The sequence below is a fragment of the Typopeltis vanoorti genome, chromosome 11, assembly GCF_054136105.1.
Source record: "Typopeltis vanoorti isolate ZY-2024b chromosome 11, IOZ_Tvanoo_1.0, whole genome shotgun sequence".
In the NCBI taxonomy this organism is placed as follows: Eukaryota; Metazoa; Arthropoda; class Arachnida; order Uropygi; family Thelyphonidae; genus Typopeltis; species Typopeltis vanoorti.
This window is the reverse complement of record NC_143559.1, coordinates 2,299,989-2,316,389: the sequence shown is the minus strand read 5'-3', so window position 1 is coordinate 2,316,389 and position 16,401 is coordinate 2,299,989. Positions and strand designations below refer to the sequence as shown.

Below are 16,401 nucleotides of genomic sequence, written 5' to 3'. Positions count from 1 at the left end.
AAAAGTTGAGCAGCTCTCAGATGTGAACTGTAGACTAAAATACACAAAGATTATTGAAGAAAAAATGAAAGAGTTTGAGAACAGGAATCAAACCTTGGAGATTCAGTGGCAAACTCTGAAGAAAACATTGAATGATTCTGCCAGAGAGGCATGTGGTGAGGTTGTCTGCAAGGATAAAAAAATCAGAACTCCCTGGTGGACACAGGAAGTTAAAGAGGCAGTGAAGGAAAAGAAGAAAGCATATCAAAAGTTCTTGGCAAATAAGTCAGCTTGTGCTCTTAGAGAATACTCAGACAAATGCAAGAATGCTAAACATTGTGTAAAACTAACTAAACAAAAGTCATGGGTGGACTTTGGCAAGAATATAGAAAATAAATAGCAAGAATATAGATAATAAATATCAAGAAGGTGCTGTAAAAGGAGTTAGAGATGATAAAGGTGACATGAAAACGGGAGAAAAACTGCTAAATGAAACAAGCAGTGATGACAGCATAGTGGTAAAAAACACTGACCAGGCATGCAGTCAGGAATACATATCCATACTTGAAGTAGAAAAAGCCATCAAAGGCTTGAAATGTGGAAAGGCAGCAGGAGTAGATGATATTCGACCAGAAATGCTGAAGTATGGTGGTATAAGTCTTACAGTAGCTGCACTGCATAGTTCAGAATGCCTGGACAGAGGGACGAATTCCCAATAATTGGAGTAGAGCTCTCATAGTACCCATATATAAAAAGAGAAATAAAACTGAATGTGAGAATTGCAGAGGTATTTCCCTACTGAGTGTTCCTGGGAAGATCTATGCAAGTATACTTGAGAAACGGTTGAGAAGAATTGTGGAAGAAAAGCTTGGCGAAGAACAAGCTGGATTGAGGCCAAATAGAGGCTGTCAGGTTCAGATCTTCACTTTATGACAAATAGTCGAGAAAGCATGGGAATATAACAGAGATTTGTATTTAAGTTTTGTCGATTTGGAAAAGGCATATGACAAGGTGCCAAGAGAGAAGCTATTCAATATGCTACAGTTATATGGTGTCAATGCGGCATTATATCAAGCAATACTTAGACTTTATTTGAGTTGTATGTCAGCAGTTAGAATTGAAGGAAGTACAGGAAGATGGTTTAATGTTAAATCTGGTGTGAGACAAGGATGTACATTATCCCCTCTGTTATTCATTATCTATATGGCTCACATTATGAAGGAAAGTGGTATTAAACATGATATCAAAATTGGAGATGTTAATGTCAGCTCTTTGCTTTATGCGGACGATGTTATACTTCTAAATAAATCTGCTACAAGTCTGCAAGATTCTCTGACTAAATTGAATAGCTGTTGTAATAGATATGGTATGAAGTTCAGCAATAAAAAGACAAAGACAATGAAAATAAGCAGAATCATTGAAAATGTCAACTGTGTTGTGAATGGAGAACCTGTGGAACAAGTAAAACATTTCAGCTACTTAGGCACGATTTTTACTGAAGATGGTAAATTAAATATAGAAATAGACAACAGAATCAGCAAAGCTGGTATGGTGGGAAGTCAACTGAATAAATTTATATGGAATAAGAGAGAGAAATTAGCTGTATACAAGACAGTGTTCAAACCAGTTTTAACTTATGGATCTGAGAGCTGGGTCAGAAGTAAAACACTTGACCAAAGACTAAACCACAGAAATGAGAGTTCTGAGAAAGATTATGGGTGTGAACAAGTCATCAATGGCAATATCATATTAAAAACGATTATATTAGGAAAGAACTTGACATTGTCAGCATCCAGGAATGCATTAGTAGAGCTAATCTCAGGTGGTATGGTCACTTAAACAGAATGGGTGAAGAATGATTAGCAAAATAAGTGTTCTCTGCCATGTTGGCAGCAAAACGACCCAGAGGAAGACCAAGATATAAGTGGATTGATACAGTACAAAGTGCCTTAGACGATAGAAATATAAGATCTGATAATGTTGGAGTCTTGACAGGTAACAGACTGATTTGGAGGAAAATTGTAGATAGGAAGTTAGTAATGATGTAATTTTTTCATGTAGTACTATCATATCCTGTACACCCCTTGAGGGTACATGGCAGAAATTTGATGATGATGAGAAATTATATACTTGTTTTAATCCTTTATCCCAGTGTAAGCAAACATAGTTTGCACTTGATGTATTTTCAGGACTGGAGAACTTGTATATAGAAGCTAATGACTTCACATCACTTGCCTTAGCATCCCATAATGTAAAGCACATATCCTTGCAGACATGGATATGCATTATGGGAAGGGTCACTACCCAGACTGGTTTCCACCTTTATTGAGGTCTCATTAGTGGGAGCCAGACCCAGAGGTGATACTAAGGGTGTAGTAATGTAGAGGTTGTATTTTCATATACGAGTAGCCACAAGGTGTCACAATTTATTAAAATACTCTGGATTAGAGAAAGTTGTTGGAAGTTTATCCACTTAGTTATTTTATAAATTAAAAAATACCAAGATATGATATATCTTAAATTTATAGCTCCTGCTTAATGATGGTGTTCACCTATTTAACTCCTACTTGATTTATTCTCTTGACTATAGGTATGCAGTCTATGACTTCCCTCATACACACCTTTACAACTTCCTATGCAATATCAAAGGTTCATTAGTGGCATCTACTATAGGTCTTAGTGGGGAATTGGGTTTGTGGATTTTCGGTAAATCGTATATTCGGGGAGGGGGGGGGGTGATACGGTTTACCGAAAATCCACAAACCCAATTCCCCACCAAGACCTATACTAGATCTCACTAACACACCTTGCTACAAACTGTCAAAATAGCTGGCTAACTCTCTGACCCCCTTCCCCTCACTGGACTTTCCACATCCTATATAAAAAACACTACCGATTTTAAAACCCTAATAGAAAATCTAACCTTAAATAACACAGACATGTTGGTAAGCTTTGACATCTCATCACTGGTTACCAATATTCTCTTAATTGATACCTTAACACTCTTAGAAAACGTTTTTCCTTTTGACATCTTAAATCTCTTTTCCTTTGCCATCAATTCTGTTTATTTTTCTTGAAAGAACAAAATCTACAAGCAGATAGAGGGAACTGCCATGGGTTCCCCCTCTCTCCTCTCTTGCCAAATTTAATGTGGAAAATTTTGAAAAACGAGCCATAGACTCAGCCCCTCTCAAACCTTCTATCTGGCTAAGATATGTAGATGATGTGTTCTCTATTTGGCCTCATGGCCCAGACACATTAGACTCCTTCCTCAGTCACCTCAACAGCCTACATCCAAGAATCCAGTTTACTATGGAAAAGGAAAAGAACAATAGTTTACCCTTCATAGACACATCGTTACATGCCTTCCTAATGGTACACTTTCATTCACTGTATATAGAAAACCTATGCACACAGCCAGATACATTCACAAACTTTCCCACCACCACCATGCTCAACAATATCATCATCATCATCATCATCAAATTCTTGACATGTACCCTCAAGGGATGTACAGGATATGATAGTACTACATGAAAAATTTACATTCATTACTAACTTCCTATCTACAATTTTCCTCCAAATCAGTCTGTTACTTGTCAAGACTCCAACATTACCAGATCATATATTTCTATCATCTAAGTCACTTTGTACCATATCAATCCACCTATATCTTGGTCTTCCTCTGCATCATTTTCCTGCAAACTTGGCAGAGAACAATTGTTTTGCTAATCTTTTCTCGCCCATTCTGTTTAAGTGACCATACCACCTGAGATTAGCTCTGCTAACGCATTCCTGGATGCTGACAATGTCAAGTTCTTTCTTAATATAATCGTTTTTAATATGATATTGCCATTGATGCCATCCGTTCACGCCTCTAATCTTTCTCAGGACTCTCATATCTGCAGTCTCTAGTCTTTGGTCAAGTGTTTTACTTCTGACCCAGCTCTCAGATCCATAAATTAAAACTGGTTTGAACATTGTCTTGTATACAGCTAATTTAGTGTTCTGACTAATTTCTCTCTTATTCCATGTGAATTTATTCAATTGACTTCCTACCAAACCAGCTTTGTTGATTCTGTTGTCTATTTCCATTTTTAATTTACCATCTTCACTAAAAATTGTGCCTAAGTAGCTGAAATGTTTTACTTGTTCCACAGGTTCTCCATTCACATCACGGTTGACATTTTCAATGATTCTGCCTATTTTCATTGTCTTTGTCTTTTTATTGCTGACCTTCATACCATATCTATTACAACATTTATTCAGTTTAGTCAGAGAATCTTGCAGACTTGTAGCGGATTTATTTAGAAGTATAACATCGTCCGCATAAAGCAAAGAGCTGACATTAGCATCTCCAATTTTGATATCATGTTTAATACCACTTTCCTTCGTAATGTGATCCATATAGATAATGAATAACAGTGGGGAAATGTACATCCTTGTCTCACACCAGATTTAACATTAAACCATCTTCCTGTACATCCTTCAATTCTAACTGCTGACTTACAACTCAAATAAAGACTAAGTATTGCTTATTATAATGCCCCATTGACACCATATAACTGTAGTGTATTGAATAGCTTCTCTCTTGGCACCTTGTCATATGCCTTTTCCAAATCAACAAAACTTAAATACAGATCTTTGTTATATTCCCATGATTTCTGCACTATTTGTCGTAAAGTGAAGATTTGATCCTGACAGCCTCTATTTGACCTGGATCCAGCTTGTTCTTCACCAAGCTTTTTTTCCACAATTGTTCTCAACCGTTTCTCAAGTATACTTGCATATATCTTACCAAGAACACTCACTAAGGATATACCTATGTAATTCTCACATTCAGTTTTATTTCCCTTTTTATATATGGGTACTATGAGAGCTCTACTCCAACTGTCTGGAATTTGTCCCTGTGTCCAGGCATTCTGAACTATGCAGTGCAGCCACTGTACCACTATACTTCAGCATTTGTGGTCAAATATCATCTACTCCTGCTGCCTTTCCACATTTCAAGCCTTTGATAGCTTTTTCTACTTCAAGTATGGATATGTATTCCTGACTGCATGCCTGATCAGTGTTTTTTTAATCACTGTGCTGTCATCACTGCTTGTTTCATTTAGCAATTTTTCGAAGTAATTACTCCATACTTCAAGGATATCTTTTTCTCCTGTTTTTGTGTAACCTTTATCATCTCTAACTCCTTTTACAGCACTCTTTCCTCCATTTCTAAGCTTCTTCAACAACCTCCAGAATATCTTACCACCTTCTTGATATTTATTTTCTATGTTCTTGCCAAATCTCTCTCATGACTTTTGTTTATCTAGTTTTTCACAGTGTTTAGCTTTCTTACATTTGTCTGAGTATTCTCTAAGAGCACAAGCTGACTTATTTGCCAGGAACTTTTGATATGCTTTCTTCGTTTTCTTCACTGCTTCTTTAACTTCCTGTGCCACCATGGAGTTCTAATTTTTCTATCCTTGTAGACAATTTCACCACATGCCTCTCTAGCTGAATCAATCAGGGTTTTCTTCTTTGCTTGCCACTGAATCTCCAAGGTTTGGTTATTCCTGTTCTCAAACTCTTTCATTTTTCTTTCAATAATCTTTGTGTATTTTAGTCTACAGTTTACATCTGAGAGCTGCTCAACTTTCATTCGCTTTAAAACTTTCTTACATGTCATTCTTTTCAATATGAAATTCAATTTTATCCTACTCAAGACTAAATAGTGATCAATTTCAAATCCTCTCTATACACTGGTGTCCTGCACCATTGAGAAAACATCACTATCAACAATAACATAGTCTATAAGAGTTAAAAATACCAAGCAATTTTAAACCTGGTTTTACTCCATTTCCAAAGTAAGCAAACAGACAAACAAGTTTGTCTGTTTGCACCTGCAAGTGATGCAAGTCTAGCTGATCCTACAGGTAGTGCAAGACCAAGGCAACTCGTGGTAAAAGTGGCATAAGCTCTGATCACTAATCTTGATATTTTCCCTTAATGCCAAAACACATCTCCAACAAGGGGATGTATGATGTTTTGTATTAAAGGCAAGGGGCCACTACCCAGACCGGTTTCGACCTTTATTGAGGTCTCATCAGTGGGAGCCAGTCTGGAAATACCAATATCAAGATTTTAGTAATACAGAGCTTATAAGTATTTTACCAGAACAAGTTACCATAAGGTGTTTTAACCTTATTAAATAAAAATCTGAGGAGGAGATATAAATGTAGAAAGTATTTTACCTTGGGTATGATAAATGTTAAAAATACCAAGCAATTTTAAACCTGGTTTTACTCCATTTCCCAAGTAAGCAAACAGACAAACAAGTCAAGTTTGTAGCTGCAAGTGATGCAAGTCTAGCTGATCTTACAGGTAGTGCAAGACCAAGGCAACTCGTGGTAAAGTTGGCATAAGTTCTGATTAACACTCTCATTTAACATTTATCATACCCAAGGTAAAATACTTTCTACATTTATATCTCCTCCTGAGATTTTTATTTAATAAGGTTAAAACACCTTATGGTAACTTGTTCTGGTAAAATACTTATAAGCTCTGTATTGCTAAAATCTTGGTATTTCCAGCCTGGCTCCCACTGATGAGACCTCAATAAAGGTCGAAACCGGTCTGGGTAGTGACCCCCCTTGCCTTTAATGCAAAACATCATACATCCCCTTCTTGGAGATGTGTTTTGGCATTAAGGGTAAATATTAAGATTAGTGATCAGAGCTTATGCCACCTTTACCACGAGTTGCCTTGGTCTTGCACTACCTGTAGGATCAGCTAGACTTGCCTCACTTGTTTGTCTGTTTGCTTACTTCGGAAATGGAGTAAAACCAGGTTTAAAATTGCTTGGTATTTTTAACATTTATCATACCCAAGGTAAAATACTTTCTACATAGTCAATAAGACTTTTCTTATTCCTTGCCTCTTCTCTCCATGTGATTTTGTGCACATTTTTATGTTGGAACATGGTGTTTGTAATAACCAGTCCATGTCCTGAGTAGAAATCCAACAGGTATTTGCCATTATTATTAGCTTTGCTCTTTTCTCCAAATTTTCCACAACATTGTATGTATATACAATCATGGTATGATTGTATGTCTGACAATCACTTCCTACTCTGCTATTTAGATCCCCAACAAGGACCAACTTTTCCTTTTTCATTGTGTCAGTAGCTTTCTCTAGAAACCTTTCTCTAGTTCCACCTTAATAGAACCTTCTGTGGGACCATAGGCACAAATAAGTCTCATTGTACAGTTCCCCATTCTGATATTTGCCCAAATCACTCTACTTGACACTGCCTACCATTCAAGAAGATGAGCCTCGTATTTTGTGTTGAATACTATGGCTACTCCTTCTTTTCCTTCATTGTCATTGCCAGAATATAACATTTTGTATTTATTGCTCAGAAATATCTCACCAGTTTTTTTCATTTTTGTTTCAGTTACCCCTATTATCGATCTGGTACTTATCTAATTCCTCCGCTAGCTCCATTTCTTTGCCATTCAGGCTTCTAATGTTGATGGTACCGATCTTTAACTCTGGTGATGTTGAGTTGGGGTGTGTTTTCAGATTTGTTCCAGTAGCTGACTTTTCGCTGTTCGCCCTGGTTCCCTGGCAAAAACAGCGGGGGCCTTGTTTAGCCGGGCGACGCCCCTGCCGGCATGAAATTTTGTCATGTTGTGCCATCATTTTGTATTTTGGTTTAACCAATAAAAATACAATTTGGTCAGCTAAATCCCAAATTGCTCGCCCATCCTCGTTCGTTCAGTATGCAGGTAGATACCGAACAGGGTGCACCACGAGAAGGTGAGGATTGGACATTAGGTCAGAAGCCCCAGTCGGTTCTCTGCATTCCTTTAAAGGCTATGTGGAGGTCTCCTCTCAGTTATACAGCTTTGACCCTTAAGCACCCTTTAAGCTCAACAATATGGCATTATTAAAACTCTGACCAAGAGAGCCCACAACCTTTGTTCCAGTGGAGCTACTTGCAACTGAGCTTGACCACATGCACAATACCTTCCTCTCCAATGGCTACAGTGATCACAGTATTAAAAAAATAATCAGTTCCTTCATCACTCCTTGGCCTTCTCTTCAGAAACAGTTTAGAAATGCTGTCACCATGCCTTACATATGTGGCACATCGAAAAAATTGTCAAGATTTCAAAAAAGTACAACCTACACACAGCATTTAGGCCCCACTGCAAACTTACTAATTATCCGTTCTACATAAGATCAGCTTCCTACCTTCTCAGTGCCTGGAGTTTATAAAGTACCCTGTTCCTGTAAGCTGGTGTACTTTGGACAGATAGGCAGATCAGCAACCATCCGCCTAGAGGAACACAAGTCATACATCTGCAACGACAACTATGGTCAGTCTCGCCTGGCTGACCATATCTTGGATACAACCCACAGGATCTCATGGGAAAAAAAACCACCATGCTCCACCACAGCAAATTCAAAAAAGAGAGGCTATTATTAGAATCTGCAGCAACTCTCAAAAATCAACCAAATGTAAATACATACAGTTGCATTAAGCTTCCTAAGATTCGGGAAACACTTATCATCAGAGATCCCACCTTATGTTTCAGGCCACCTACAACCAGTGGTGAGCTATAGAAATTTTAACAAAGGGCTCGCATTGTTGAGAAAAAAAAAAAAAGAAAAAAAAAGGGCTAACTTAGCCCTTATAATACTTATATTGCTACTTTGTAGAGCTTCTGACAGATATAATTCCTGTAGGATATCAATCATTAATGCTAGATCTTTTAAAATTCCAAATTGAGAAGTCGGTTTAGAAAGCCCTTATATTTATCGTTTGATGCAAAATGTTTGCATAAAGCTGGTAATTTCTCCACACAGCAAGAGCCGTTCATATACTGCAAGCTGCCCACCATGGTCTAAACACACGGCCAATCTTTAAAATTTCGATACCAAGGTCTTTTGCAATCGTATTTAATTCTCGCTAATTTTTTGGTGATTGATGATAAAAAGCATATAATTTATCCATAAATATTTCAAAATGATTTATTTCTTTAATGTTTTTTTATCGAATCATCTAATGCTGATTGTAAACGATGTGCTACGCAATGCCAAATCACAATGTTGGGAAATCTTTGTAGAAGTTTGATTGCAACACCTGATTTGTTTCCTAACATTACACTAGCTCCATCAGAACAAAATGCAATGAGATGATTTTTTAAATAGTTATCAGAAAATCCATATGAATTTAAAGTAGCAATTATAGTAGCATGTATACATTCTGCAGTGGTATTTTCTAGTTCTACAAGACTATCAAACAAAAAGAACAAGGGACTCGCATTAAGAAAAATTTCAAAAAGCTGCCTACAACTGCTCATAGAGGGTGCTCCACCTAGATAGGACTTTAGTGTCACCCATGTGGTTGGCTTAGTATTGTGTGGTATTTGTGTAGATGTTACATTAGTTTTTTTTTTTTTGTAATCCTTGAAGATGTCTCGGTGATTGAGACGAAATATAGGATGTATTAAATTCTGTTTTAATCCTTTCTGTATACAATCCATTAAGTCCAACATGATGTCATCTGTTCTGTTATTTTATTTTCTATAACTATTTTTGATCTAATGTGATCTCGATCTTTAAATGCCATTACTTTTGTTTTCTTTTGTGAAATTTTTAGATTGTATTGTTGGCTTAGTTTGTTTAATTCATAAACTGATATTTGAAGGTCATCTTTATTGGCTTGTAATATATTCTGATCATCTGTGTACACCATTATATTGATAAACAGTTCTTCTGGTTAACTGGATTTTATTGTTGTTTTTCATATTTTAATAATCCGATCAATATATGTATTGAATAGTTGGAGATTAGCTTCATTCCTGTCTGATGCCCTGATTTATTTCACTCTCTTCTGTTAATTTATTACATAACTATAAATATATTTTTATATCTTTATATTAACTTTGTATGGCTTGTAGCAAATGTAACGGATGTTCTTTTTTTTTTCTTTTTTTTCCCCCATTATATTCGTAGTTTTTCACTGTGTATTTTATCAAAAGCTTCTTGTAATCTATAAAGGCCATTGAGTCTCTATATTAAATTTGCGCTTCCCCCCCCCCAATAATTTGCTTTAACACACAAATATTGCCTATACATGATCTTCCATGTCTGAAACCATTTTATTCTTCTGAGAGTAGATTGTTTGCAGTACTTCTAAGTATTTTATTCAGGATTTTACTGTAAATTTTGTAACCTGTATTTATTCCATATTCCTCTGTAATTTCCACTATCTTCTAACATGTGGAAAGGCTTATGTGTTCGTTATACAGGTTGATTAATTTTAACTGTATAGATGAGAACACAGTCTTTTAAGAAAATAATTATTTATTAACTTATTGCTGATATTTCGCTGATATTCTATCCAGAGCACACAAACAGTTTGTCACAGTATGTGAGACAACAAGAGAAGCCTTGAAACATACTCCAAACCTCAATAAGTATGGCTGTATAAATTTGCCAAAGATTTGGGAGACAGTCATCTTAAGACCTAATTAATACCTGCTTTCTCTCTCTGTTTTTTTTCTCCAATGTAGATGGTGCCTAATTAGGACTTTGATTTAATCTTTGTGTTGTATGTTACAGTTGTTCAAACTAGTCCCATTGTTATACTGGATTGTTGTCTCGTGTACTGTGACAAACTGTTTGTGTGCTCTTTAGATGCTGGATAGAATACCAGCGAAACATCAGCAATTAGTTAATAAATAGTTATTTTCTTATAAGTCTGTGTTCTCATCTATACCGTTAAAGTTAATCAACATCCACAATCATCTGTCTCCTTTCTTAAATATAGATATAACCTTAGTTTTTAACCAATCTGATGGGACCTCAGATTTCCTCCAACAGTCATTTATTAATTTTTAAGAATCTGTGATGTAAATATTCTCCACCATATTTCCAAAGCTCTGTATTTATGCCATCTAATTAGATTGATTTTCTGTTTTTATATTGGGTTGGTAAATAAGTTCGTTCAGTTTATGCGTTAGTACAAGTTTACGCCGCTTTGCCTGTCACTATTGTTGTGCTACTGTGCAACGCTATTGCACAGTTGAAAGGCGACATTTCACATAACCTTTCAGTGAATTTTCGTTCGGCCTACTTCAGTTGTGTGTGTGTAACATATTTTTAGAAATGGAAGGAAATAATGTACGTTACCGGCATATTTTGCTTTTTTATTTCAAAAAAGGCAAACGAGCTACTGAGGCCCATAAAAAAATATGCAGCGTATATGGCGATGGTGCCTTAACAGAACGCATATGCCAAAAGTGGTTTGCCAAATTCTGTTCTGGAGATTTCGACGTCATGTGATTCACCTCCCTCTGTTCGCCTGACCAAGGTTGATTCAAGTGTTGTGAAGGATATCGTTGACAAAAATCTGTCACAAACAGTGCGGGAGATTGCTGCAGTACTGAACATATCCCATAAAAGCATTGAAAACCATTTGCATAAGCTGGGATATGTTTCAAAACTTAATGTTTGGGTGCCGCATGAATTGACTGAGGCCAATATGACTGCTTGCATATCCATCTGTGATTCGCTGCGACGTCGCCAAGAAAATGACCCATTTTTGAAGTGGATGATTACGGGATATGAAAAATGGGTCGTGTATGATAACGTGGTACGTAAAAGATCATGGGGGGGGGCACAAGAGCAAACCGCCGCAAATGACCTTGAAAGCGGGATTGCACCCAAAGAAGATCATGCTCTCTGTGTGTGGTGGGATTATAAAGGTGTCGTTCACTACGAGGTGTTACCGTCAGGCAGAACAATTGATTTAAATGTCTATTGCTCACAGTTAACGTGACTGGCCTGTGCAATTAGCACAAAATGTCCTGAATTGGCAAATCAGAAAGGAGTTGTCTTTCACCACGACAATGCCAGATCCCACACATTGTTAACAACCCGGAGTAAATTGTTACATCTTGGCTGGGATGTTTTGCCGCATCCTCCATATTCACCAGACCTGGCACCTTTCGATTACCACTTATTCTCATCGTTGCAGAATTCTCTGAACGGGAAAACCTTTGCTAATGAGGAGGCTGTCAAAAGACACCTTGATCAGTTTTTTGCCAGTGAACCTCAGGAGTTTTATGAACGCGGCATAATGAAGTTGGTGGACAGATGGCAAGAGGTCATTGATAAAGATGGTCAATATATAACTGACTAGTATGTATTATATATATTAAATAAAATGTGTTTCATTCCACTCTGAAAAACCGAACGAACTTATTTGCCAACCCAATACCTTTATTTCTTCTTTATGTTCTTCCAGTTTTATTGGTTCTATATCAGTACTGATTTCTTCATTATTATTTTCTGTTATTAAATTTGGGTCATACTATAAATTGTTATAATGTTTTATCCATTGTTTCTCTTGTATTATATTGATTTGTGCTGCATTTTTTCTTCATTGTTTAATTTCCTTAATATTTTGTAGGCTATATCTTGTCTTCTATTTTATTAATAAATCTGTCCCAAGAATCTTGGTGAGCTTTTGGTACTATGGTTTCAGCTATATTTCTTTTGTTTTTGTGTATTTCTTCTGCTTTCTTTGTATGTTTTTGAAGGAGTGATTTGTATGCCATTTGTTTTTCTTTTATTGCATTTTCTATATTTGTGTTCCAGATTTTTAATGTTTTTCTTTTTAATATTTTATTTTCTTTTTAATGACTTCAGAGGCTGCTTTATGGATTATCTTTATTAAAGTTTTCCATTCTTCTATATCTTCATGATTTGGGCTTCTTTTAGGTAATCTGCTAATCATGATTGATTTTAATGCTTTTGTATACTTGTTCTATTTCATGTTTTTTCTTATTTACTTCCTTTCTCCATTTTGCTAGTATTTCTATTTTAGAGACTACTAAATAATGAGCTGAAAAAATTTCACTTCCTCTGTAAACATACATCTCTCACACTTGGAGCTATTTTCAGATTAGTAATGATATGATCAATTACTGATCTTGTTCCTCTGCCATTCAAGTATATTTATTTATATTATTTTTTTGAAAAAAAAGTGTTGGTTATTTTAAATTTATTGAAAGTAAAGAAGTCTAATAATTCTTGACCATTGTTATTCATGCAAATTTATTATTATTATTATTACGGGTAACTCCAAGGAGTCCTTAGACTCATCGAGAGAGGCCCTAAACATCATGTCAAGAACAACTATTCGGCATTTTTGCTTTGAACTCATTTACAGTCATAGCACCCACAACAAACTCTGGCAGCTTATTCCACTCAGTCATCACTCTCCAAGTAAAAAACCTAGTTCTAACATCCTTGCTAACTACACTCTTGCTCAGTTTCCATGGATGGCTCCTAGTTCTCCCATCACCAGACCTGTTCTGAAAAATTTCCTCTGAATTAATCATGTAAAAACTCTTCAGTAGTCTGAATGTCTCAATCATATCATCCCTTTTCCGCCTATCAACCAATTTCTGTAACCCACAGATCTTCACCCTGTTCTCGTAAGGTTCATTCCATAGACCAGCTATCATCTTGGTCACTAGCCTCTGGATCCACTCTATCTCCTCCCCATCAAGAAGAAACCCAGGTGCCCAGATCTGGGCACAGTAGTCAAGATGGGGTCTTATCAAGGCTCTATGAAGAGGAACAATAACTTGCTGATCTCTGCTCATCAAAGTATTCTTCAGTAACCAAGTGTGATATGATGAGCTGATTTAGCCACTTTTGCTATGTGCCCCCCCCCCCCCCCAAACATCAACTCCTCATCCAGTAACATCCCCAAATCTCTGGCTTCGTCAACCTCCTGGAGTACAGTTCCACCAATGTGATATACTGCTGCTAATTTTTTTCACCCCAAAATGCATAACCTTACACTAAACTGACATCCATTCTCCTTATCCCAGACCTCCAGTCTATCCAAATCATCTTGCAAAATTTTGACATCATGTGCATTCACTATTGCTCTACCCAACTTTGCATCAACAGCAAATAAATGAACAGTTCCTCTCGGATCCTTTCCTATATCATTAATGAACAAATTAAATAGCAGTGGTCCAAGTGGCACACCACTAGTAACAGTGGTGTGCCACTTGCAGTTTACTGATTAGAATTCCATGTGATATCCTGTCAAATGCCTTAGCAAAGTCCAGCAGTATCACTGTAAATCCATTACCCTTATCCAGTTCAGCCGTCACTGTATTATAAAACGTGAGCAAGTTACTGAGGCATGATCTACCTTTCACAAAACCATGCTGTCCTCCATACAGTATCCCATTTTCATCTATCCATTCCTGTATTTTGTTCTTGATTAATAGCTCCAAAATCTTGACAACAATTCCTGATATGCTGATTGGTCGGTAATTTGCAACAGCAGTCTTGGAACTTCCATTATACTATAGAACTATTTTCCCCTCTTTCCACCCCTTGAGACTAACCCAGAGCTGAGACTTCAATTAAACAATATGGTCAAGGGCACTGACAATTCCTTTGCCGCTTCACGTAGGACTCGAGCTGGTATACCATCCAATCCCACAGATGTATTTACATTAAGGTTCTATAATATACTACTCACCTCTATTTCATTCACTTCAATTCCTGTATCAGCCATTCGTTCTCTCATTCCTGCAATATCACACCTGGTTGATATACTCTTGCAAAGTGTTTGCTTAGTAATTCTACTATTTCAGCTGATTCAGTTACCCCCTCTGCCATCAGCATTCCTTAGAATCATTTTACCCTATACATTTTTTCTTTTACTTGAACATGTTGAAAGAACTGTTTATTTGGAATTCACTTTACCTTGCATTGCTAATTTCCTTACATAATCTGCTTTTGCTTTTCTTACCACACTAGTTACCCTTCTGACCTTTGCTTTGTACTGTTTGTGTGCCTGCAGGACACCTTTCTCCTTATATTTCATCCACAATTGTTTCTTTTTTTTTGCAGCTCAAGGCTTAATGGTATTATTCATCCATTTAACTCCCACTTGATTTACTCTCTGGACTCTAGGTATGCAGTCAGCCATTACCTCCCTCAAGCACTCCTTAACCACTTCCCATGCACTATCAACATCCAGCCCTTGTAGTTTAACATGCCATGGCACTTATCCAAGCAATCTCCTAAGCTTGTCATACTTACCAGCCCGGTAATTCCACATTCTTAATTGAAAATTTCACACATTTAGCCACTTCCCAGGTCAAGACCTTATGATCACTATCACCAATTGGTGGCAATATGGTCATATTCATAATAGTCAATTTCTCAGATGTCAAGCACTCTTGAACCCCTAACATATTCCATTCATCCTGTCTCAGGTAGTTATCCCTTGGTACTAGATTATTTTCAACTCTGGCATCAAGATCTCCTGCTATTGATATACAGTTATTTTTATTACATTTATTTAACTGTTTTTGTAGTTCTTCATAAAATTGTTCGGAATCCTCTTTCCTGCCTTCTTCAGGGGCATATACTCCTATGATATTTAAATAGTTTCTATTGGAAAGTAAATTATACTCTTCAAGAATTATGGCTTCATGACTTTTTTGTTTAATATAGGATTAAATGAGAATATAATTTCTTGGCACCTGTAATTTATAGTTTATTCTAGTTAAAATGATCTCCAGTTGGTGCCATTCACTAAAGGTTTAGTGCTTTAATTTCTCTGCCATTTTTAAACTGTTACATATCTTTGCTTAGTAATTTTTAGGGTACATTGAAACATTTTATATGTTCTAAGAATTGTTATAGTATACTTATGTTTTATTGTATAGTGTCTTCTTAATTCCAACATTTCACTTTTTTTCCATTTAGAAATGGAAATATTCTGATGTCAAAATATTGAAATTCACATACACAGAAAGTGAAATAAATCCTGAGAAAGTAAAGCATGCCTTATTTCTTGAGTCAGTTCTTGCCAGGCGGTAACTATATGTTTATATTTTTATTCTGTTAGCATAATAATGTATGCTGTATTTCATGCCAATATTATGTTCCACATATGAATCATTTGTGAGTTAATAGTTTAAATAACAACGTGTAGAGAGAGAGAGAGGGAGTATTACTGCACAAAGGGTCATGTATTAAATTGTAAGCTAAGCTAGTTTCGCATAATTTTTGGCACAGTCCCAGAAATAAATCAACCGGTATATACATTGTAGTTAAACAAATTCCTTTTGAACAACAATAAAAATGAAATAATCACTGCATTAGATATTCTGGATTAACAGAATATCTGATATGGTGTTTGCAGGTATATAACAGAAAATATTTATGCTAATTCTTCTGATCTTATTATAATAAACAGTAATTGTGATTAGGCATTAAGTTGGATTAAATAAGTTTTTAATTATTTAAGTAAAGTATTGCTAAGTAATTATGCAGCATTTCTTACTCTTGATTTATTGTTTTCAATTATACATT

The 16,401-nt window shown here is 36.2% G+C and overlaps 1 protein-coding gene across 4 annotated transcripts in view; it reads left to right on the top strand.

The window, feature by feature from the left end:
- The window catches only part of LOC150101270 (uncharacterized), a 141,261-nt gene that overhangs the window by 57,800 nt on the left and 67,060 nt on the right, over positions 1 to 16,401 (top strand). For all 4 annotated transcript variants that reach the window (XM_090400195.1, XM_090400193.1, XM_090400194.1 and 1 more), the window contains exon 3: positions 15,793 to 15,902. In XM_090400195.1, the coding sequence (XP_090256321.1) occupies positions 15,793 to 15,902 (110 nt within the window). The remainder of the gene's footprint in view (positions 1 to 15,792; positions 15,903 to 16,401) is intronic.